Raw genomic sequence first — 24,049 nt, forward strand, 5'->3', positions numbered from 1 at the left:
GCTTTCTCTGAGGTGTCAGGGGAGGCTGGAGATGTTGTTGGCCACAGCTCTGTTTTTGTGACGTGCCTGCTGCGGTGTTTTGCCCAGGTTTTATTAGAGTGGATTTTGTTTTCTTTTACTTAGGAATTATTTCTGTATTTTGGTTCTTGACTGAATATGTGTTTTGCAGATCTCTTCTCTCTGTGGGATTTTAAGCAGAAACATTATCAGATTTTCAGTATTAAAACATCCCTGCAGGAAGGACTAGGCAAAGTTTTTAAGTATTTCTGGTAGGAAATGGTAGTAGCCAAGATTACGGTATGAGACATGGAGAGAAGTGGACGGCATTCAGAGCTATTTGGGATAAACTCAATAGGAATTGTTAGTGAAGATTTAGAACAGTTGTGGCTGTGAGGAAGGGGTCAAGAATGACAAGTTTCTGGTTCAAAATATAAAAGCTATGAATATTGCCAGTAATCAATTTATTTTGCTTAATATGTTGGTAATATAGAGAGAATATTACAAAGATTATTTGCCTTTGCCTTGAATATAAGAATGCTATTTAGAGTTTCTAAAAATGATTTTGGAATGCAATTTTGTTTTGTTTTTCTGGTTTAATAACTTTATTATGAATTCCTTACCTCATGAATTATTGAAACATATATTCAAAATTACATCACTTTAAAAAAAAAACACAAAATTGCATCATTTAAATTTGATTTTGAAAACTATGGCTGTAGTAGACAATGAAATGTCAGTAGGATTTTGAAGGGAAATAGAACTTAAGAAAATCAACGAATTAAACTTGGCTTTTTTTTTTTTCAGGGGTCCCTTCAGTGTTGTACGACGATGTATCAACAGAGAAACTGGGCAACAATTTGCTGTAAAAATTGTTGATGTGGCCAAGTTCACATCCAGTCCAGGGTTAAGTACAGAAGGTAAGAGATGGATTTCAAGTAAGTTATTTGATGTCTGGCTTTATTTCACCTCCAAAATCCATTTATCAACCTAACCTTCATCTGGGGGTGGGGAAACAGAGGGTATAATGTAGTGAGAAGTGGGTGGAGACTATTGAAGCTCCATTCTAGTTTGTTAGAATTCTAGAACTTAGAATTTGAAAGATAGAGTTATTTACAGAGTTATAAAGTCATCTATGGTTGCTTATAGGCCTATGTTTTACTAGGAAAAAAGTGAATTCAGAACATATATTTTAGGGTCTAATTTTGAGTCCCATGGTACAGAACGTGGGATGAGAAGGGCGGGGTGAAATAATGACAAAGATACGATAATTGCAGATTAAAAAGAAACGCAAATGGATCTTCTTCAATTCCGAAACTTACTTTAGGAATATGATCTAAAAGAACTAAAATACCGTATTTTCCGGCGTATAAGACGACTGGGTGTATAAGATTTTCCTGGGTTAAAAAGTCGTCTTATACGCCGGAAAATACGCTATTTCCATATTAGAGGTGAAGTGACTTGTGCTCAATGCTGCATAGATATTTACCATATTTTCCGGTGCATAAGACGACTTTTTAACCCAGGAAAATCTTATACGCCCAGTCGTCTTATATGCCGGAAAATACGGTACTCATATCACATTGGGCTTAAGTCACATATGTGAAAACTTGAAAGATCAGTACTGTTAGGACTTGCAGGACTTAAAATTTTGTTTCAAGACGTTGATATGCGATCATATTCATGTGTAAATAATTATAAACAGTATGTAAGCATTTAACAGTATTTATTTTTATAGTTTTTAAGCTATAGTTTCCTGAAGCCACAATTCAAATATGCTCATACTTCATATGGCAATTATTATATTTTACTAATTAGCTGTCTTCTAACTTGAGACTTTTTCACAGTCCGGTAGAAGATGTATCTTTCTTTAGTCCTTTCCATTTTAATCCCAGGAGAAAACCGAAGGCAGAGTGGCCTATTTCTCTTTTATCCAGTTACTCTTCATTGAGAAGTAAAAGTCCATGTAGTATGAGCTCCAACTTAATCTGTTCCTGCAGATCTTTTTTTAGGACCATTACTTTTAGATGCTTTCGTAAATCTTTGAAATATTATTATGTCTGTGCTGATTATAAAAGATTCATGGAGGTTTTTACTCCTAAAGAATCAGTAACTGATTTTTTAGTTCTTTGAAATTTTATGGTAAGATTTAGAGGTTTTACATCTCATGCTTTCATGCTCTAGAATTGGTTATTATTTACATTATAAATTATTTTATACATTTAGCAGAATTTAAAATTTACTTCTAACCAGGCTTTACAACTACATTATGTCTCCTAAAACTTTTTAACTGCATTTAAGTTTAATATACTGTATTTGGTTTTCTGTTCCTTTGTCAACTAATAAAGAAAACCTTCCTGAGCATTGATTGAGGTAATTCTGCATAAACCTAGTTTATTAAACATATCAATGCGTTGAATCTTTATTTCTCTCTGTTCAATGTTCTGATACTGTTGATGAACTGTTAGTAAGATTCCAGTTTCAAGTCAAAAGTCTAAATCAATTACTCAATATGCCTATAATATGTTGATTGAGTTCATCATTATACCTAATTCAGAATCCATCCAGGCTAAAGACAGTTTAGGAAGACAATTAATTACCTTCTCAGTTGGCTGAGGATGTTTATTGGTGGCTGACCATCTTTTGATTGTACCTATCAGGGAGTCAAATGCCAAACATTTTTTAAAGAGGGGGTTGGCATGTAGTCCATGCCTCTTGGTTTAAGTCTTGCCTTTACCTAATATACTAGAGGCCCAGTGCACGAAATTCGTGCAAGGGCCTTGGCCCCCACCCACTGCCGCCGTAGCCCCTGCTCACCACCACTGCGGCCGGGGGCCTCTGCTGCCACTGCCTCAGCCCCTGCGCGCTGTGGCTTTGACCGGAAGGACGTCCAGTCTAATTAGCATATTACGCTTTTTTATTATAGATGGGAAGTTGTAGCTCACTCCTTCATTGCTTTGGCTACATACATGTCTTCAAGTCCTGTTCTGAAGATAAGGCCAGGTCATTCCATTGATCCTCTGTGGTAGGGCCACAGCCTGTAGATATTAAAAGATACCCAGTTGAATTCTACATATTACTCATGCCTTTATCTGGTTTTCATCAGAGTTAAATGTTCCTCAAATAAAAGTGTGCAATTCGTTTTTTATGTTTATGGCACCAAAATGGAGTTCTCCCACCTCATTTAGCACTGTGATCGAGAAACATAATCAAAATTTTATTTCCACTCCTGACCCCTTTTTTTTACATTCTCTTCTAATTAAACCTGTCTCAGGCAACAGATCATTTAACATGTTAGTCTTTATTCTTTTTCTTTTTGTCTTGTAGTTTATTTGATCTTTGTCATTGTCTCAACATTTTTTCCTGTTTTCTTAGTGCATTTGTATTTAAATATACTATTGAGTAAAATACATTTTATAAAGGGCCACCTGGGCACGAACATGTACTGTGATTTGGCTAGGTCTTCACAATGCAAACACAAATAAAAAGAGCATTTACTCTTAAGAGACTTACAGTTTAATAGTCTCCAACTAACATTTTTATGAGAAAGCATATGCAATAATTCTAAGTATAATGTTCACATTCGCTTTTGAAATGAAATATGTATATTGGTTGGAGACCACTTATATATGATTTAATATTTTAAATTCTTATTACGCCACTGAAGATGAGATACTATAATTATTTGAATATCTCTTTTCCCATTAAAATCACAATTTTTTTCTTCAATGAGGATTTTTAATGTACAGGCTGCAGAATATCCAAGAACCCCTTCAATTGTATGCAGAATCATGTATATATGTTCACTTTCCTAGGAAGAGAATCCACAGCTTTTATTATGTTCCTACACAGTCATATTATTTCCTAAATGGTTCAGAATATCTTCTTTCACATTGGCATGTTGCTTCTGACTTGAGGATATTTTTGTACTTACATACACAATCCCCATTAATGAAATTCCTTTATTAAGATCTTAAACTTTTAATTAATAGACTCTTACTCTGCTGAGACACTTGTGAACTTTAGATTTCAAAATTAATTCAGGCAAAGTACTATAGGAAACATAAGAAAGATAAGATGTATGGAATGGGACACTGAATTGACAGAGTTCTGAGATCCTGAAGGGACTCAATTCTTCTTTTTTAATATGTTTTTATTGATTTCAGGAAGAGGGCAAGAGAGAGAAACATCAATGATGAGAGAGAATCACTGATCGGCTGTCTGGTGCACAGCCCCTTCTGGGGATCAAGCCTGCAACCCAGGCATGTGCCCTGACCCGGATTGAACTGTGACGTCCTGGTTCATAGGTCGACACTCAACCACTGAACCACACTGGCCAGGCAGGACTTAATTTTTTATGGTTTAATTTTTAAAGTTCAAAACTGATGGTTTTTATTTTGGAATATTAATTAAACTATCTTTTAGAAAGAATATAGATGGGGTTCCAGTTTGCTTAGTCTTCATGACTATCTCATTCTAAAAGTTCCAAATAGCAGATGATGTCAGCAAAATCCGAGGAGTGAGGACCTTCGACAGTTCTCATCTCCATAAAAGCAAGGGTAGACTTGGCAAAAACTGTCATCATCAACTTTTTCAGAACTCTGGAAATTCGCCAAAGGCTTGCAGCTTTTCAGGAAGAATTTCTTCAAGGAAAACAGCTTATTCTTCATAAGAACAGTGACCTTTGTGGCATTTTAACTGGCCCCAGGCCCATTCCTTGCTCTCTAGCTCCACAGTAACCTTGAAAACAGTTCATAATCATGGTTATATATATATATATATATATATATATATATATATATATATACATACATACACACACACACACACACACACACACACACACACACACACACAGGAGCCTGCCTGCCACCAGAGGAGGCAGAACAGAGATGGCACATCTTCACAGCCTCATGCCCAGGAAGTTGCCATCATTTGACCTGTCTGGAAGACTCCACTTGCAAGGCTTGAGGCAGAGGATAACAGTGGGGCAAGCAGAAAGCTAACCTAAAAGCTTACAAATAAAAGCTGATGAATAAGGTGTCTCTAGGGGCCCTGAAAAGCTACAGCATATTCTTGGGGATCAAGAAGGCCATGCAGCCCAACCGAGGGTGACTTGGTTGGTTGGAATGTGGTCCAGTACACCAAAAGGTGAAGGGTTCGATTCCCTATCAGGGCACATACCTAGGTTGTGGGTTCAATCCCCATTTGAGGTGCATATGGGAGGCAACCAATCAATGTTTCTCTCACACATCCATGTTTTCCTCTGTCCCTTCCTCCCTCTCTCTCTCTCTCTCTCTCTCTCTCTCTCTCTCTCTCAAATCAACAACAAAAAAAAACATATCCTTGGGAGAGGATTAAATAAATTTAAAAAAAATAATGCCATGCACAGGCACACATGTAGGATTGTGCGCAAGCTCAGAAAAGACGTAAAAGGGACTTAAGCTCTCAACTCTAGCTGACTCTCAGGCTGTGGCAGCAGGAATTGAATGCTAAGGCAGAGGTGGCTGCCTCCGTAGCCCCAACACATACACAAAGCATTTCCAGAGTTAACACATTATTTAAAATGTCTCGTTGTGAACAAAAAGTTATGAGACGTGCAAAAAAACAAGAAAGTGTGGCTCATTAAAAAAGAAAAAAACAATCAATGGAAACTATCCCTGAGCAAACCCAGATGTTACACTTATTGGAAAAATAGTTTAAATCAGCTATTTTAAATGTGTTCAAAGAAATAAAGGAAACCATGTCTGAAAAACTAAAGGGAAAGTATGAGGATGGTATTTCACAAAATAGACACTATTCAGGAAGGCATAGAATTTGTTTTTAAAAAGAGAACCAAATAGAAATTCTAGAGTTAAAAATGACAGTAACCAAAATGAAAGTTCATTGGAGGAGCTCAATGGCAAATTTGAGCAGATAGCAGGAAGAATTAGCATGTTTGAAAATAGGTCCTTTAAGATTATTTAGTTTGTCTCTGACATTTCTCTTAGCAATATTCTTTCTGACATATCTCCTCAGGCAAAGGAAATAAAGAATGTGTATGCATATATGCATAATCCATGGACACAGACAATAGTGTGCTCAAGGCCTGGGTGGGGCAGGTGCAGGGTGTAGGGGGTTAGTGGGGGGAAAAGGGATATCTGTAATACTTTCAAGAATAAAGGTACATTCAGAAAATAAAAATAAAATAAAACAATCAAAAAATAAACAAATAGGACCATATTAAACTAAAACATTTTTACACAACAAAGGAAACCATCAAAAAGCAAAAAGACAACCTATTGAATGGGTGAAGATATTGGCCAATGATACATCCAATAAGCAGTTAATGTCCAAAATTTGTAAAGAACTTAAACAGCTCAAGACCAAAAAAAAAAAAAAATAGCCCTAGCTGGTTTGGCTCTGGATAGAGCATCGGCCTGCGGACTGAAGGGTCCTGGGTTCGATTCCAATCAAGGACACATGCCCAAGTTCCAGGCTCAATTCCCAGTAGGGGGTGTGCAGGAGGCAGCCAATCAGTGATCCTCTCTCATCATTGATGTTTCTATCTCCCTCTCCCTTCCCCTCTGAAATTAATAAAAACATTTTTTAAATCAATGATAAGCAAGAAAATAGGCAATTCAATGGGTTCCAAAAACAAATTAACGAACAAAATGAGTACTTTACCAAAGAGATTGAAACTTTAAAATAGAACCAAACAGAAATTCTGGAGATGAAGAACTCAACAAAAGAGGTCAAGAATGAACTAGTGAGCATAGGAAATAGAGCCAGCCAGATGGAGGAGAGAATTGGTGGTATCAAGGGTAGAAATCTAGAAATGATGCAGTAGGAAGAAGAGAGAGATTTGAGCATTAAATACATTGAAGAACTCTATGAGAACTATCTGACTACATCAGAAAGAGAAATATAAGATTAATAGGCATACCAGAAGAAGAAGAGAGGGAGAGGGCAAGGAGAACCTGTTCAAACAAATCATTGATGACAACTTCCTAAACCTATGGAAAGAGCTAGATCCTCAAATCCAAGAAGCAAATAGAACACCTAAGTACCTCAATTGAAAAAGGCTTTCTCCAAGGCACATTGTATTTAAAGTGTCAAAAATTAACAACAAAGAAAAAATTCTCAAGGCAGCAAGGGAAAGGAAGAAAGTAACCTGTAAAGGAAAGCCCAATTAGGTTTTCATTGAACTTCTCAGCAGAAACTCTACAAGCTAGAAGAGAGTAGAACCAAATATTCAAATAACTGAGAGAATTTACTAACCAAAAATTATGTATCCAGCAAAGTTATCCTTTAGATATGCAGGAGGAATAAAGACTTTTCCAGACATGTAAAAGCTGAGGGAATTTATCACCAGAAAACCTCCATTGCAGGAAATACTCAAGGGGGTCATTCTACCTGAAAAAAAGAAGAAAAGATCACTCATCTAGGGGAAATAATGAACAACATACACTGATGAACAAGAACAGACCCAGAAACAAGGAGGCATGGATCAGACTGTCGGGCCTCGGGGGGAGGGTAGGGAAGGGTGGGGATAAAGGGAGAGATCAACCAAAGGACTTGTGTGCAGACATATGAGCCCAACCAGCGGTTAAGGACAACAGGGGGGTGGGGGCATGTGTGGGGAGGGGGTTGGGATGGAAATGGGGGGACGAGGACAAATATGTGATACCTTAATCAATAAAGAAATTTAAAAAAATAAAAAATAAAAAAATAAAAATAAATAAAAAAAAAAGATCACAAAACTATGAATAAGATCACCAACAAACTTACAGCATAAACAGGGATAATTTGTGACAATAAAAACATAAGAGGCCCTAACCAGTTTGGTTCAGGGAGCATCAGCCTGCAGACTGAGGGGTCCCGGGTTCGATTCCGGTCAAGGGCATGTGCCTTGGTTGCGGGCACATCCCCAGTGGGGGGCATGCAGGAGGCAGCTAATCGATGTTTCTCTCTCATCGATGTTTCTAACTATCCCTCTCCCTTCTCTGTAAAAAATCAATAAAATATATATTTTTAAAAAACATAGGAGAAGCAGAAGAAGAAAAAGAAACCATCCAGTTAGTGAGTAAAAGACATTGCCTATACCAAGAGATATAAAACGTATGTCCACATAAAACCTTGTATATGAATATTAATAGCAGTATATTTATAATAACCAAAAGGTGGAACCTAAAATGTCTATCAACTGATGAATGGTTAGACAAATGTGGTATATCTATACAGTGGAATATTTAGCCATGAAAAGGAATGAAATACTGATCCTTCAAGCTACAACCTAGAATACATTATAAGTGAAATAAGCCAGTCACAAGAGATCCCATAATATATATTTTGTTCATATGAAATATATAGGTTTGCTCCAGATCCAGGTAAAATCCCAGGAAGATTTGTTGAGGCTATAAAAAGCTTATCATAAAATATATAATGGGAACACAGAAAAATGGTAAGAAAGTGGGAGGAATCATTCTACCCCATTTTAAGACTTATATAGCTATAAGTAATAAGTAATAATACGCTGTGGTCCTGGCACATAGACACATAGATCAATGAAACAGATTAGATTGTCCAGAAGTAACTCCACACAAGAACAGCCAACTAATTTTTGACAAAGCTTCAAACCCAATTCAATAGTATGTTGGTGGTGGGAGTATGAAATGGTTATTTTTTAACAAATGGTGGTAGAGCAATTGGACATTTATAGGCCAAAAATTGAACCTCAACTTAAACCTCACATCTTATATACAAATTAATTAATAGATTTAAATGTAAAACATAAAACTACATAAGTTTTAAAAGAAAATATACCAGGAAGTCATTGACACCTAGGAGATGGAGTGATTAGACATGACACCAAATGTACAATCTATGGATGAAAAAAACACCACCACCACGAAACTCAACAGTAAAAAGAAGAAGCAAAAGAAACCATCCAATTAGACAGTGGGTAAAAGACATGGACATTTTCCCAGAAAGTTCCTACCAAGCACATGGAAATGTTCAACATCATTATCTGTTAGGGAAATAATAGACTTAAACCACAATGAGACATTACTCCACAGCTATTGGAACAGCTACAATAAAAACCATCATATATTCTGGCAAGAATGTGAGGAAAATTGATCTTTCATATGTTGCTGGTGGGAGTATGAAATGGTACAGTCAGTTTGGAAAATAATTGGGCAGTTTCTTTAAAAAACTAAGCATATACTTGCCATTCAATCCAGCAATTGTCCTCTAGGGAAATGTCCATCCCAGAGAAAGGAAAACCTATGTTCACACCAAGACCTGTAAGAAGGTTTTCATAAAATTGCTATTGAAATGGGCAGAATTTAGGAAGAACTAAAATGTCTTCCAATGAGTCAGTGGCTAAACGAATTGTGGCACATCCCTACCATGGAATAGTACTCAGCAAAAAAAGAAATAAAACAGAAAAATGATTGATGAATTCAGCTACTTGGGTGGATCTCCAGGGAATTATGCCCTGTTTAAAAAAACTACTTCTAAAAGGTCATACACTGTATGATATTTTTAATAGAAGCTTCAAAGTCATAAAATTATAGAACTGGAAAATAGACTGTCACGTGTTAGACCACAAACTTTGTGTGAGAAGCGCGAGGAGCAGGTAGCTGTGACTAAAATAATCCAACAATGTTATGGTCATTGTGGGGGCTGTTTGCGGTGGTGACTACATGGTTTTACACATGGCGATAAAATTGAATAGCTCTACACATACACACACGAGTGGATGTGAAACTGGTGAAATCTGAATAAGTTCTGCCAACCGTCCCAATGTCAATTTCCTGATTTTGGTATTGTACTACAGTTGGTTATATAAGGTGTTACTACTGGGGGAAACTGAGTCCAGAACCTCTCTATACTATTTTTGTACTTTCTGTTAAGGTACAATTATTTTTAAACTAGAGGCCTGGTGCACCAGTGGGGTCCCTTGGCCTGGCCTGCGGGATTGGGCCGAAACTGGCTCTCCGACATCCCCCAAGGGGTTCTGGATTGTGAGAGGGCGCAGACCAGGCCAAGGGACCCCACCGGTGCATGATCAGGGCCGGGGAGGGACGCGGGAGGTTGGCCACCCAGGGAGGGACCACAGGAGGGCTCCAGGGCATGTCCTGCCCATCTCGCCCAGTCCCTATCAGCTGGACCCCAGCAGTAAGCTAACCTACCAGTCGGACCGTCTGCCCCCTGGTGGTCATAGCGAGCGGTTGAGCGGCCTTAGCATATCATTAGCATATTACAATTTGCTGGTTGAACAGCCGACCGGTCGACCGGACACTTAGCATATTAGACTTTTATTATATAGGATAAAAGTATTTTTTAAATTTCCTCATAATCTATATGCTCATTCACATAATGGATAAGGAGCCCACAAAAATTTGGGCATATAGGCAAAAACATTTTAACTTAAGGTTTTGGTTTTCAGATAATCCAAATTGTTCTGTATGGTCAGAACTCTGATTAATGCAACTTGGTAGCATAATCAAAAACTGTCCCTTGTTTTCCTCAGGAAACATGAATATTTAATACTTAATTTACATAGGGAATTTATGTTCATTTTGTGGAATAATTACTGGTCTAGTTAATAAATCTGTATCTCCTCGTCTTGCATGCAGAAAGCATTTGCCAAAACCTGTTATTTGCAGTTGCATTTTCTTAATGTCACCATTTCTTCCACTGTGGGTTACAGTTGAAATAGTTAGAAATAATCCAACAAATTCCAAGATGTTATGGCTTATTCTGTCTTATTGTCATAAAAAATACTATAAAATATGATTCCTGAACAGGTTGATCATATGTTTTTAAGTCCTGATCATAGATTTAATATATCATATTATAGCCCTAGCCAGATTGGCTCAGTATACAGAGCTTCAGCCTGCGGACTGAAGGGTCCCGGGTTCAATTCCTGGTCAGGGCACATGCCCGGGTTATAGACTCGATCCCCAGTGTGGGGTGTGCAGGAGGCAACCCATCCATGATTCTCTCTCATCATTGATGTTCCTATCTCTCCCTCTCCCTTCCTCTCTGAAATTAATAAAAATATTTTTTTAAAAAAATACCATAGTGTATAAATTAAATATTTGAAATAACAAGCCCCATTGTTTCAAGCATTAATGAATTGTCCTTTATATGCCATGTCATATACATGTGCAATATTAATTTAATTATTTTAAGTTATTAAATAATCATTCTGATTATAGGTATTCATCATAGTTGCTTATGGCTAATGAAATCCTTAAATTTGGCTAGTATTTTTAAAATCATATTAATGTGGTTCTATGGCGAAAACATAAAGGATTTTCTATTTCATGCAGGCGTTTGAAAAAAACTGCTGGAAAATAGCTCCCACCTGGTGGAGTAATTTTCAGTAAAACAGCGATTCGCGATGACTCTCTAAAGCTGAAGCAGTTCATAGTCACTCTCATTAGATCAACTATGCAGAAGAAGAAAACCCTGATTTCTTTCATCATCCTTTTTTTCTCTTTACAAAATGCAGAGAAGCCTAACGCCCACATTACCTACTTCTGAAAGCATCTAGCTGTTTGTTAAACTAAAAAATTACAGTTCCTGATCGCAGCAGTCATTTAGTTACTAATGGCTGGCTAGGTAATATATGTTCCTACAGGCGTTTTCCCATGAGGATTTTTTTTCTTTTTCTTTTTGAAAGCAAATCTTCGTATGTAGAAAATCATGTATTTCCATAGATCTTAGGCAAATGAGGAGCGTTGTTTTAGCAAACTGCCGTGATGGTACATCTTTGGCTGTTTTTCCTGGTGGCTTTTGTTGTGTGGCAATATTAAAGTTTTTAAGGCTGAAGAGCCAACTTTAAAAACAGATACCCGTTTTTTAGTGATTAGATCATTGTGCTGTATTGCACCAAGCGTTTCTGGACAACTATATTTAAAATGAGGCACCAGTTTTACAAATGTGAACTTTCAATTGTGTTGCTAATCAATTCCTGTTACCAGTTACTGTTCTATGAGTAACTGCTGATTAATCTCGAGAGCTGAGGCAATTCTTAGCAACTATCCTAAGGTCAAGTGTGTGGGAAAAGAAAACCCTGATTCCTTTCATCTTAATTTTTTTTGCCTTTAAAAAATGCAGCGGAGACTTAAGTCTGCATTACCTACTTCTGAAAGTACATGGCTATTTGTTAAACTGAAATGGCTCATGCTTATGCAGTATAATTCTAGGTGAAAATGTGCCTTGATATTACATATAATATGTTGGCCATAATCTATAATATCAACATTTTATTCATAAGGATCTCTTAATCTAGCTTAGGTATGGCCCTCATGTTTATATATTAGAGCTCTTAAAGCTCTTTGGCTCATATATTCAATTTCATGTTAATATCACATTCAGGAAATGTACAAGTATGCAAACGGTGACATGAAAGCCTGCTCATTTTTTATTCTGAAACTAGAGGCCTGATGCACGAAATTCGTGCAAGAATAGGCCTTCCTTCCCCCAGTTGCTGGCACCTGCTCGTAGCCCTGGCTTCATCTGGAAGGTTATCCGGAAGGACGTCTGGAAGGATGTCCAGTTTAATTAGCATATTACACTTTTATTATTATCGATAAGCTGCTTGGCTTTTTGTTTTTGTTATTCCTGACCTGAGGATATTTTCCCCTTGATTTTTAGAGAAAATGGAAGGGTAGGGGAGAGACAGAGAGAGAGAAACATCGATGTGAAAGAGACACATCTATTGCCTCCCACACACACCCCAACCAGGGCCAGGGATCGAGCTTGCAACTGAGGTACATGCCCTTGACCAGAATCGAACCCGGGACCCTTAAGTCCACAGGCCAACACTCTGCCCACTGAGCCAGACCAGCTAGGGCAACAGCTTGTTTTTTGTTTTGTTTTTTAATTTTCTCCTCCACTATATGGACTAATTTGTGCTTCATTTTTAAACCTTTATTTCTGTTCTCTACATATTTTCTTTCAAATCTACATTTTGCTAGCTTTAAAATAGTGATTTAGAAAAATTCCTCCAGAAATTGTAAAAGTAGAAACTACTAGTAGATGATGGCAGAGATTTTGGCAGTTTGGTGGACGCATAAGCCCTTGGTATAGACCAGTGGTCGGCAAACTCATGAGTCAACAGAGCCAAATACCAACAGGACAACGATTGAAATTTCTTTTGAGAGCCATATTTTTAAACTTAAACTTCTTCTAACGCCACTTCTTCAAAATAGACCTGCCCAGGCCCTGGTATTTTGTGGAAGAGCCACACTCAAGGGGCCAAAGAGCCGCATGTGGCTCAAGAGCCGCAGTTTGCCAACCACTGGTATAGGAGCAATAGTACGTGGGAAACTCATTATATACAATAGGTCACAAGAAGAAATTTGCAGGACACAGTTAACTAATGCATGACAAATAAAAAACAAATTCTGGGTTCCTGACAAAGAATTTTTTTTAAAGAATTATTTCAAGGCGGAAAAGGGGACTATTGCAATAGGAAGTAGGGCTATCTTAATAGAGAGAATGCTCTCACAATAAGTTCTACAAGTAACTCAAGGTTAGACAAGAGGTGGTGGTTGTTTAATCAGGAGGAATATGTAAGAGATGTTGCTGGTTTGGTTCCAGACCCCTGCCATAAAGCAAATATCGCCATAAGTGAGTCACCAATTTTTTTTTTTATTTCCCAGTGCATGTAAAAGTTATGTTTACACTATATACTGTAGTCTTTTTAAGTGTGAAATCATATTATGACAGAAATAAACAATCTTTATACCTTAATTAAAAATACATTCACGCTCAAAAATGCTACCCCATTACCTGCGCCTTCAGGGAGTTGGAATCTTTCTTCTGGTGGATGTTCTTGCCGCTGATTGGCTGCCGACTGGCCAGGGTGGAGCTGCATCCATTCACTCTCCTCTCTCTTTCTCCGTTACGTGTGATGCTGTTGCATAGCCTTTCACCCACAGTAGAGCTGCTTTCAAAATTGGAGCCGGTCCTCTCAAACACTGCCGCTGCTTGATCAGCTCTATTTGTGGAGTGTTCTAGATCCCTGTTGTCATTTCATCCATCTTCACAGCGTCCTCGCCAGGAGCAGACTCCATCTCAGGAACCGTGTTCCTTGCTCATCTGTAAGAAGCAGCCACCCAGGCCCATCCCCAGGCTCCACTTCTAATTCTTGGCCTCTGGCTGTTCCCACCACCTGTGCAGTTCCTTCCTTCCTGAAAGCTTGAAGCCCTCCACGTCCGCTCAGAGGATTGGAATCCGCTTCTTCCCAACTCCAATTCCTGGGATCTTTTGACTCTTCCCCTGCATCCCAAATGTTCTTAATGGCATCTAGAATGGTGAATTCTTTCCAGGGGGTCTTCAATTTATTCTGCCCAGAGCCATCAGAGGAATCCCTGTCTGTGGCAGCTATAGCCTTGGGAAATGTGTATATCCTATCTAATAAAAGAGTAATATGCAGATTGACAGTCACTCCAACACACAAGATGGCTGCCCCCATGTGGTCAAAGATCCTGCCCCCATGTGGACACAAGATGGCCGCCACAAGATGGCCTGCAGGGGAGGGCAGTTGGGGGCGACCGGGCCTGGAGGGAAGGGCAGTTGGGGGGGACCCAGGCCTGCAGGGGAGAGCAGTTGGGGGGGATAAGGCCTGCAGGGGAGGGCAGTTGGGGGGGACCAGGCCTTCAGGGGAGGGCAGTTAGGGGCAATCAGGATGGCAGGGGAGCAGTTAGGCATCAATCAGGCTGGCAGGGGAGTGGTTAGGGGGTGATCAGGCTGGCAGGCAGAAGCGGTTAGGGGCAATCGGGAAGGCAGGCAGGTGAGCAGTTGGGAGCCAGCAGTCCTGGATTGTGAGAGGGATCCCAGATTGGAGAGGGTGCAGGCTGGGCTGAGAGACACTCTCCCCCCCCCCCATGTACGAATTTTGTGCACCGGGCCTCTAGTTAAATAATAAGACTGGAGCCCAGCCTGCATGGCTCGGTGGTTGAGTGTTGACCTATGAACCAGGAGATCACAGTATGATTCCCGGTCAGGGCACATGTCTGGATTGTGGGCTCCATCCCCAGTGTGGAGAGTGCAGGAGGCAGCCGATCAGTGATTCTCTGATCCTTGATGTTTCTCTCTCTCTCCTTTCCTCTCTGAAATATATCAAAATATATGGAAAAAAAGAAACATAAGAAGCAGTTTGCCCACTTGAAATTTAAAACATGTTTGGGATGATATGAGAGTTGCAGGCTTAAAATGCTGAGTTGTATTACTTACCAGTGAATAGAAGTCTAAGTCAACTTGATGGTGAGAAAAGCAAGGGGACAGGGAGGAAACTAACATTTGAACAGACATGCTTCAGACTGGGTACAGGTGCTCCTGGGTGTTCACAAGGACTTCTCAGCAATATTAGGCATGGGTGGTTTTAAGGGACCCAGTTTCTAAATTTTCACTTCCCTATGGATTATTTCTCAAGTTGATGCGCCCAAGAAAATGCCTATACTGGACACAGAGGTGCTGCCGTCTCACATACCCTCTCACAGTGTTTTCTCCCTCGCTGTACCGTGGGCCTCCTCCCACCCACCCAGAATCTCACTGTGATGTGCTGGAAGATGTGGCGCGGCATGTACAAAACCCTCCAGGGTGCCAAACAGAGGGACCGTTGGAAAATTGGCATCATGTTGAGAAAGGGAGTGACTCTCAAAGACCAGGTAATATATACTTTTCCAAGTCAGATTGATTTCTTTCTTGGCTTTCAGCAAAATTAATGGAACTTATCAACCTGTTAGCTGGTGGATCATTAAAAGGAATTTTAAGACATTATGGAGTTTGTGGCATATGACTCCGAAGTTTGCTTTCACAAACCTAATCACGATGAGTGAAAGAAGCCAGGCATAAAAGGCTGTCTTACCCTATAATTCCATTTACTGAAAGTACAAAAGCAGCAGAACTAATCTATGACATTTAAAAACAAAATAGTAGTTTCCTCTGGAGGGGAGGCAGTGCTGGGAGGAATCCCCATCGGGGCTTGTAAGACGCTGGTGATGTTCTATTTCCTGATCTGCGTGGTGGTGACATGGGTGAGTTCACTGAAAATTAATCAAGCTGTGCATTTATTTTATTTTTTAAATATGTTTTTATTGATTTCAGAGCGGGGGAGAGAGAGAGAGAGAGAGAGAGAGAGAGAGAGAGAGAGAGAGAGAGAGAGAGAGAAACATCAATGGTGAGAGGGTCATGGATGCTGCCTCCTGCATGCCCCCTGCTGGGGATGGAGCCCACAACCCGGGCATGTGCCCTGACTGGGAATCGAACTGTCACCTCCTGCTTCATAGGTCAACGCTCAACCACTGAGCCACACCAGCTAGGCAACCTGCACACTTACAACTTATGTACAAGGAATAGGTTTATGTTGTCCCAAGGGAAAGGGAGTGGAACAGTTTATATCATCAGCTCATGCGGCCAGATGTGGCCAGACTATTTAGATATTTACATTTTGCCTGGGAGGGATCTGATTTGTCCACAGAAGAGTTTATTCAGTTTGGGGGAAAAAGGTTATTAGGGACCTATTCTGTGCAGAATGCTAAGGATAAGAGCGGGCACAGAGAGGAATAAAACATCCATATCTTTAAATCTCATAATCCACACAGAAGGGCCTCATCCCCGATAGTACATAGTATGGCGGGAGAGCAACTCAGAACATAGATGAAACATGTTCTCTTCTCTGTAGACCTGGAAAGAATGGCAGAAGTCATTGGCTTCAAAATGCATCGAAAGTTACATCTCAAGAAGTGTCTTTCTGAAATATGTTGGAAAGAATTCCACGTCTATTTGAACTGGCAGCTATAGCCTTGGGAAATGTGTATATCCTATCTAATAAAAGAGTACTATGCAGATTGACCATCACTCCAACACACAAGATGGCTGCCCCCATGTGGTCAAAGATCCTGCCCCCATGTGGACACAAGATGGCCGCCACAAGATGGCCTGCAGGGGAGGGCAGTTGGGGGCGATCAGGCCAGCAGGGGAGGCCTTGCCTCATCTGTGGTATTGGCCTTTATCTTGGCTGGCTTGTATTCTCTCCCGTCAATAGGGTAGATTGTATTTATTCTGTTTACTCTTAAGAAATAACTACCAGGGAATTGTAAGGCTAGTGTTTGAGGAATGGTTTCCGAAATAGCCATTTTTTAGCGCAGTCGGTAAGCAATACAAGCTTTCTGAAAAGCTTTGCCAGTTTGTCTCTATAATGTACACATATTTTAGCAATTTTAGTATATGAATAAAATGTTACCAAGTTTTTCCTATATCCCCAGCTTATATTTATTCATCCAATGATTTTTTTTTTTACTCTTCTTTTTTTTTTTTTTTTCTTTTTTTCAAATATATATGTATTGATTTGAGAGAGGAGAGGAGAGAGAGAGAAACATCCATGAAGAGAGAGAATCATGGATCAGCTGCCTCCTGCATGCCCCCTCCTGGGGATCAGGCCCACAACCCAGGCATGTGCCTTGACTGGGAATCGAACCTTGACCCCCTGGTTCATAAGTCGATGCTCAACCACTGAGCCACGCCAGCTCGGGACCTTTTATCTTGTTAACATGATCATCTTCTCCCCTCATGTCATTGAAAACACTGGTCTCTTGCGTGAGACTACGTGGTGAACAGTACTACCGTGTTGTGCTCTTATTCAACCCAAGGAGAGTTTGAGATGGTTGAATACTAAGGGGGCTATCGCTAAAGGTGTTACAGTTATTTTGCAGATCACTGTAGTAGGAAAGGCATGGGAAGAGGTCCAGATCTGGTCTGTGCAGTGTGACCTTAAGCTGTAGAGACATCAGCTTTCCTAAGTGTCAAATGAGGGTAAGAAGACTGTGCTCGCGGAGCTGGTGCAGATATTAAGGATGGTACATGTATGAAGCCCTGGGCTCATGCTTAGCACATGTAGGTGGGCCGTCATTTCCCTCTCTCCATTAAGACTCAGCCAGGATTCATGCTGGAGTTCTCTTCACCTTACCCACCTCAACACATCTCCTCAACTACCATTTGTTTAACCCTTTCATCTTCCTCTTACTTTTTAAAGTGCGTTTTTATTTATTTTAGAGGGAGGAGAGAGAGAGAGAGAGAGAGGTATGTGAGAGAGAAACATTAATCAACTGCCTCCTGCACCACCCCCCTCCTGGGGATCAAGCCTGATCCCAGACATGTGCCCTGACCAGGAATGGATGATGCTCAACCAGCTGCGCCACACCAGCCAGAGCTTCCTTTTTTATTTAAATAAAGCTACAGTAAAGTCGTTTTTCTACCCTGACAAGATGTGATTTTTTTTTCTTCTTATAATACTGTCGAACAAAACACATTTCCAAACATTTTTTAAATGAAAAGAGTCGAACAGTCGTGTAACTTGACTGCCTTTTTCCAAACTCTCTGCCCCCAGGGTGGCTGATAAAATAAATGTTTCACTCATACGTCTAAGGTGTCTATTAAGGACTGCTGATTTGGGGAGAATACGCCCCTTTATGTTCTGGCTTGACATATATTGACTGTGTTGGCTAGTTTAGTCACTGGAACCCTTCTTTGGTATATATTCCTATGATTTCTATTTAGCTTAAGGGGACCTATTTCTTTTTTTCTTAAAATTTTTTCTTAAAATTTCTCTCAGGATTTTTAACTGAGATCATCAAGTGCACGTCCCTCTCCCATTTACATTTTACAGGGAGTTTTCTATTAAGATGACTAGCACCTGTTAAAACTTTTTTTTTTTTGCTTTAATATACTCTTACTGCTTCAGTAAAGAGAAATTAAGTTGACCGATGTATATTAAAAACAATAGAAATTTATCAGGAGATCCTCTTAAATGATGAATAATTATTAAAATTAAGCTAAGGAAATGGGCACAGTTTCATGTCCGCTGTGTGTTACTGGTCAGAGAAGTGACAGAGCCCACCTGGATTGAGGGAGGGGACACAGTCACCCTCTGGATGGGAGAGATGACAGAAAATCTCTGGCCATCATGACCACACCGAGTAATTTTTGAACTTCACCTTTGTTGCCTTAATGTGTGAGTGAGGTTGTAGTAGCTGGGGCTACTCCACCCCAAAGCAGTACTAAAATTCTGCCATTGGATCCCATGTCCTCATTAAGCACCAATTCAGGATACATTTGACAGCAGTGAATCATTTGTCATTGTGGATAGGAGACTGAAATAAGGCCATATTGCATTCTACAATTAGAAAGAGACTATTTTCAATCTAGTCTGGCACTGTTTATTAAAACTGAATTTTAATATTTTTGTACCCAAAAGATAGGAAATTTATTTTAGGCAGGCTGTTTTTTTTATATGAGTTTGGAACTCTTTTTTTAGAAGCAGAATATTAAGAAACAGGTAGTGGTTACCTTTTGAACTGTAAAGGGCTTTTCATTTTTCGTAAGAGTTTCGTAAAGCAGTACACCAATAATGAATTCTCAGAAAGAGAAGTTAAAAAATCATTCCCATTTCCCATTGTAACAAGGAAATGAAGATACTTAGGAATAAACTTAACCAAGGAGGTACAAGACCAGTACTTGGAAAACTACAGGACACTGGAAAGAGAGATAGAGGACGATATGAACAAGTGGCAGAATATACCATGTTCATGGATTGGTAGAATCAACATCATTAAAATGTCCATCCTACCCAAAGTAATCTACAGCTTCAGTGCAACCCCTATTAAAATGCCAACGGAATACTTCACAGAACTAAACAAATACTCCAAAAATGTATATGAACCAAAAACGACCCCGAACAGCTGCAGCAGCCTCAAGAAAGTAGGAGGACATAGCATCTGTCTATCAGGCAGTGGCGAAGGGGTCACCAAGGCTCCTGGAACATGTCATAGAATTCTCATGCGGGGCAGTCCTTAGGACTGAGTGCAGAGCTAGGTTGATTTCATCCGCATAGGCAGGTATAGATTGATTAACTAAAAATTCATGCATTGAAGCAGACTGGCTGTTGTTGGCTTTATAGTACATTTTAAAATGTTTAACCTTTTGCACTCGGATGTCGAGATTAAAATTATTCTTTGAATGTATCAATAATGTAAAATATTAAAAAATCCAAATAAATAAGTTTATATGAAAAGAAACTCCAGTTTTTTATTCTACTGCCGCACTTTGTAAAATCTGGGGTATTTAAAAAATTAAGTCCAGAGTAGAATAAAGGAATCGAGAAAAAAGCAAGCGAGTGCAGAGGGTTAATTCCCAAGCCAAGAAAAATTCTAAAACGAATGTCTCTCTCTCTCTCCTTTGATTCTATATGTGACCCATTTACTTTCTAAAATTCCGGACAAGCAAAGGGTTTGCTGGGCATCTAGAGTGAATATTTTCGGGGGGGGGGGGGGAGAGGGGGTGTATCACTCCGAATCCAGCGAGGAGACAGAGAGCAAACAGTACTTGGAACAGGCAAAGTTTGACATAAACAATTATTACTAGGAGATTGGAGAACTCTGAAAAACATAAGGACTGGGACACCAGGCCGGTGGCTGGCCCCCCTCCCAGCAGGATGCCTCACCTTTGACCTTGCAGCAAGCTGCTAAGGGGGTGCTGAGAGACACTGTTGCCAGGAGGCGGCCCATCAGTTGCACTCTCTGCAAAGTCCCCCCCCCCCGGGCTCCAGGGGGAGCTGGTCCCGGGAGAGCCACCTGCCCATGGCCAGGGGCACGTGCTGCGGACCCCCGGGCACTCAGCCCTGGGGGCTGCCCCTCATGAGACTTCTGTGACATGTCCCGAGCCTTGGTGACCACTCCGCCACTGGTTGAGAGACACGTTGCTGCAGCTATTCGGTTCTCTGCTGGTTCCATGTGAGTGTGTGGGGTGTGTGTTCTGGTTCAGGCAAACTGCACCTGCTGGGGAGACAGGGAGAGCCAGCCCCAGGAGAGCAGGGCCGGCCATGAAGGGTGGGTTTGGAGCTGAGAGACAGCAGCTTGGTCATTGGCATGGGGGTGGCGAATCTGACAAGGAATATAATTTTGATGAGCTGTTGTCTGTAAGACTTGGTCATGCTTTGCTTTTTTACCTGATTCCTTATTCCCTTTCACTGATTAGTCCCTCAATATTATAGGTTCATGCAGAGTACGCTTTTTAGCATTGGTTTTCATCACTTCAGCCAAATGACATTTTAAAAATCACATCCTACCTACGGTATCATCCACTTCATCAGAACAGACCCCTGCTTTGGTCTAGAATATTGGATTGGTCCACGTGGCATGTTTGTTCCTGTGCTATTTGGATTTCACACATTACCTACATAGATTGTATAGAATACTGGATGTCCAAATGAGTTTTGGTGAAAGCATTATTACTCTGTATGTCAAAGTCAAAGCCAGGGTGTGTGTTTGGAAGTACAGTGAGTTGAAAGTCCGGTATGAAGACTGGGGTGTGGTTATTGCATCTCTCCGGTACTGGGCATCATATAAATGCCAACAGACACGTTGTGGAGTAGTGCCGCTCATTTATCTGATCATTTTTAATAACATGAATCTTACTTTTCTCTCTTCCATTCCCACTTGCCAATGCCTCTGTCAGGCCCTCGTCTTCCTATTGCCCAGATCCCGCAAGAATCTTCTGGGGCACTCGCCAGGCCCACCCTACCTCTGATTTCTTATGCTTACTGCTGCCGTTTTCTCTTGCTGAATTATTACTTTAATCATGTTTACAAATCTTGAGGGCATATACTTTAACATGGTTGCCATCGCCAGTGTGGCTCAGTGGTTGAGCATCATCCCATGCACCAGGAGGTCACAGTTCGATTCCCTGTCAGGGCACATGCCTGGGTTGCGGGCTCCGTCCCCAGTGGGGGGCGTGCAGCAGGAGCTGATCTATGATTCTCTCTCATCGATGTTTCTCTCTCCCTTTCCCTTCCTTTCTCTCTTAAAAACAAAACTCGGGGGGAAATGGTTGTCCCTATTCATTGCCTTAGGATTGAGTAGGAATTCTGTTGCTACCAGCGGTCTTATTTTCCCTTATCTGCCAACGTGAAGCCTTTGTTGGATTATTTAACAGACCTTTGTTCATTTCTTACTAGATGTCAGATACTGAGAAAACCAAAGTGAGCCGACCCTAAAGGAGGTCACATGCAGTTAGGAGGGCATGCATGTAAAAGTGATTATTGTTACAGTGTGTGGCAGACTGAAGAATGTCCCCCACCCCCACAACACGTTCCTATTCTAAGCCAGACACCTGTGAATATGTTACCTAGTCATTCAAAAGGCACTTCGCAGATTCGATGAAATGAAGGTCATGAGATGGGGAGATTGGGGTGGAGGCGGCTAGATGAGGGGGGGGAACCAGCTAGGAAGCTGCAGTGGTCCCATCGGAGGGAGGGGTAAGGTGTTGGCTGTTGTCCTGGGTGGAGAGGAGGAACCAAATACAAGAAATAGGAGGGAGGTCCAGTCCATGGGCCTTGGTGGTTCCGGCCTTAAGGGAGAGGAAAATTCTAGGAAATGCCCATATTTCTGGCTCCTGGGCCTACTTGGATAGCAGCGTGGTTTCTTTTATTCAGATAGGCGATATCAGATGGGAGGTGGGGTCAGGGAAGACACATGAGCTTTGAACACGTTGAGTCTGAGGAACCTTGGGAAGCTAAATGGTGACGCTCAGTAGGCAGTCAGATATCTTAGTCTAAAAGTAAGGACCAAGGTTAGAGCGAAAGAGAAAGGGAGTCGAGAATCATCGTGTCGGGAGCAGAGGGAATCCCAGAACTCCCCACGATCGCTTAAAGACAAGGCGCTCACGCATCACAGTGCCAACACGGTCAAGGTCAAGGCGGTCAAGGTCAAGGCGAGGAGCTGCAGGAACACTCACCTTGAAAGAAATCAGGGCTGAGAAAGAGGGCCCGGGAGAAGGGGTGAGCAGTGGGGAAGTTCTCCTCCGAGAGAATGCTGTCACAGAGGCTGAGAGAGAATTTCTCTGGTTTCAAATGCCATCAAGAGGCCAGATGAGGACATGGCTGCGACGTCTGTGGGATTTGGCACCATGGGAGTCCGTGGGGACGTGGGCTAGAGGAGGTTCAGATGGTGGGGAGGAAGTGGGGAAAGTAAACAAGACTTTTCCAGAGGCCAGACTGGTAAGAGGAGAGGCCTGTGGAATAGGAGCGGAGTTGAAGATGGGGGGTTGGGGGGGGACCTCCACATCTCTTGATGCTGGGGAGGGGAGAGCTGAGGAGAAAGGCAAGGCTGTTCTGATGGAGCGCGGTCTTTGGTAGGCAGAAGTGGAGGTGGGTCTAACTCAGAGATGGGAGGTGGGCTTCTCTACCACGGACGCCCTTGCAGGAGGAGGAGGAAGCAAGGGGGTCCCTCAGCTGGTGGCCGCATTTTCTGGGTGAAGTAGGAAGCCGACCCCCCCCCCTTCCCCTGCTGAGAGGAGCCTTGGTGGTAGAGCACTTCAGGGGCCTGAACCCGAGCTAGGAGGAGGGAGCGCTGGGCTGACCCCAGGCCCAGCTGAGGCCGGATGCAAGGGGTTTGTAGCAGTGCTCATCCCCGTTACTGATCCGGTTCCCCCTGGCAGTGCTCATCAGCTTACAGCTGACCGGTGTGGCTCAGTGGATAGAGCGTTGGCCTGCAGACTGAAGGGTCCCAGGTTCGATTCCGGTCAAGGGCATGGACCTTGGTTGGGGGCACATCCCCAGTAGGGGGTGTGCAGGAGGCAGCTGATCGATGTTTCTCTCTCATGTTTCTAACTCTCTCTCCCTCTCCCTTCCTCTCTGTAAAAAATCAATAAAAAATATATTTTTTTTAAAAGTGGAAGATTACTAAAAATTAAGAAAAAAAAGAGCGCGGACAGTAATGGCAAGAAAATAAAAAGACCGTGGAGCTGGACAAGGAAGAGAGATGTTAAAGGCCCAGCGACAGTGGGCTAGCTGGTCCCTGTGGCGACAGGACTGGCGCAGGAGCCGCAGCGCCGTGAGTAAGAACAAGTGAGCTCACTGCAGGAAGGCGTGGGTTCCAATCTGACCTTGCGAGAGATACTTGACTTTTAAGCCAAATTGAAGCTTCATAACGTGGTAAATGTTTTAAAATAAAATAAAATGTCAAGAAGTGGGAAGGTGCAATGTGACTCA

General features: G+C 41.3%; 1 protein-coding gene across 7 annotated transcripts in view; it reads left to right on the forward strand.

Moving 5' to 3' along the window:
* Window positions 1-24,049, forward strand: part of CASK (calcium/calmodulin dependent serine protein kinase) — a 291,959-nt gene that overhangs the window by 69,190 nt on the left and 198,720 nt on the right. For 4 of the 7 annotated variants that reach the window (XM_054714347.1, XM_054714367.1, XM_054714354.1 and 1 more), the window contains exon 2: window positions 805-917. In XM_054714347.1, coding sequence (XP_054570322.1) covers window positions 805-917 — 113 coding nt within the window. Of the gene's footprint in view, window positions 1-804; window positions 936-24,049 lie in introns of all 7 variants that reach the window. The other 3 variants (XM_054714350.1, XM_054714353.1, XM_054714355.1) reach the window with 1 other exon arrangement.

The sequence above is a fragment of the Eptesicus fuscus genome, chromosome 1, assembly GCF_027574615.1.
Source record: "Eptesicus fuscus isolate TK198812 chromosome 1, DD_ASM_mEF_20220401, whole genome shotgun sequence".
NCBI lineage: Eukaryota > Metazoa > Chordata > Mammalia > Chiroptera > Vespertilionidae > Eptesicus > Eptesicus fuscus.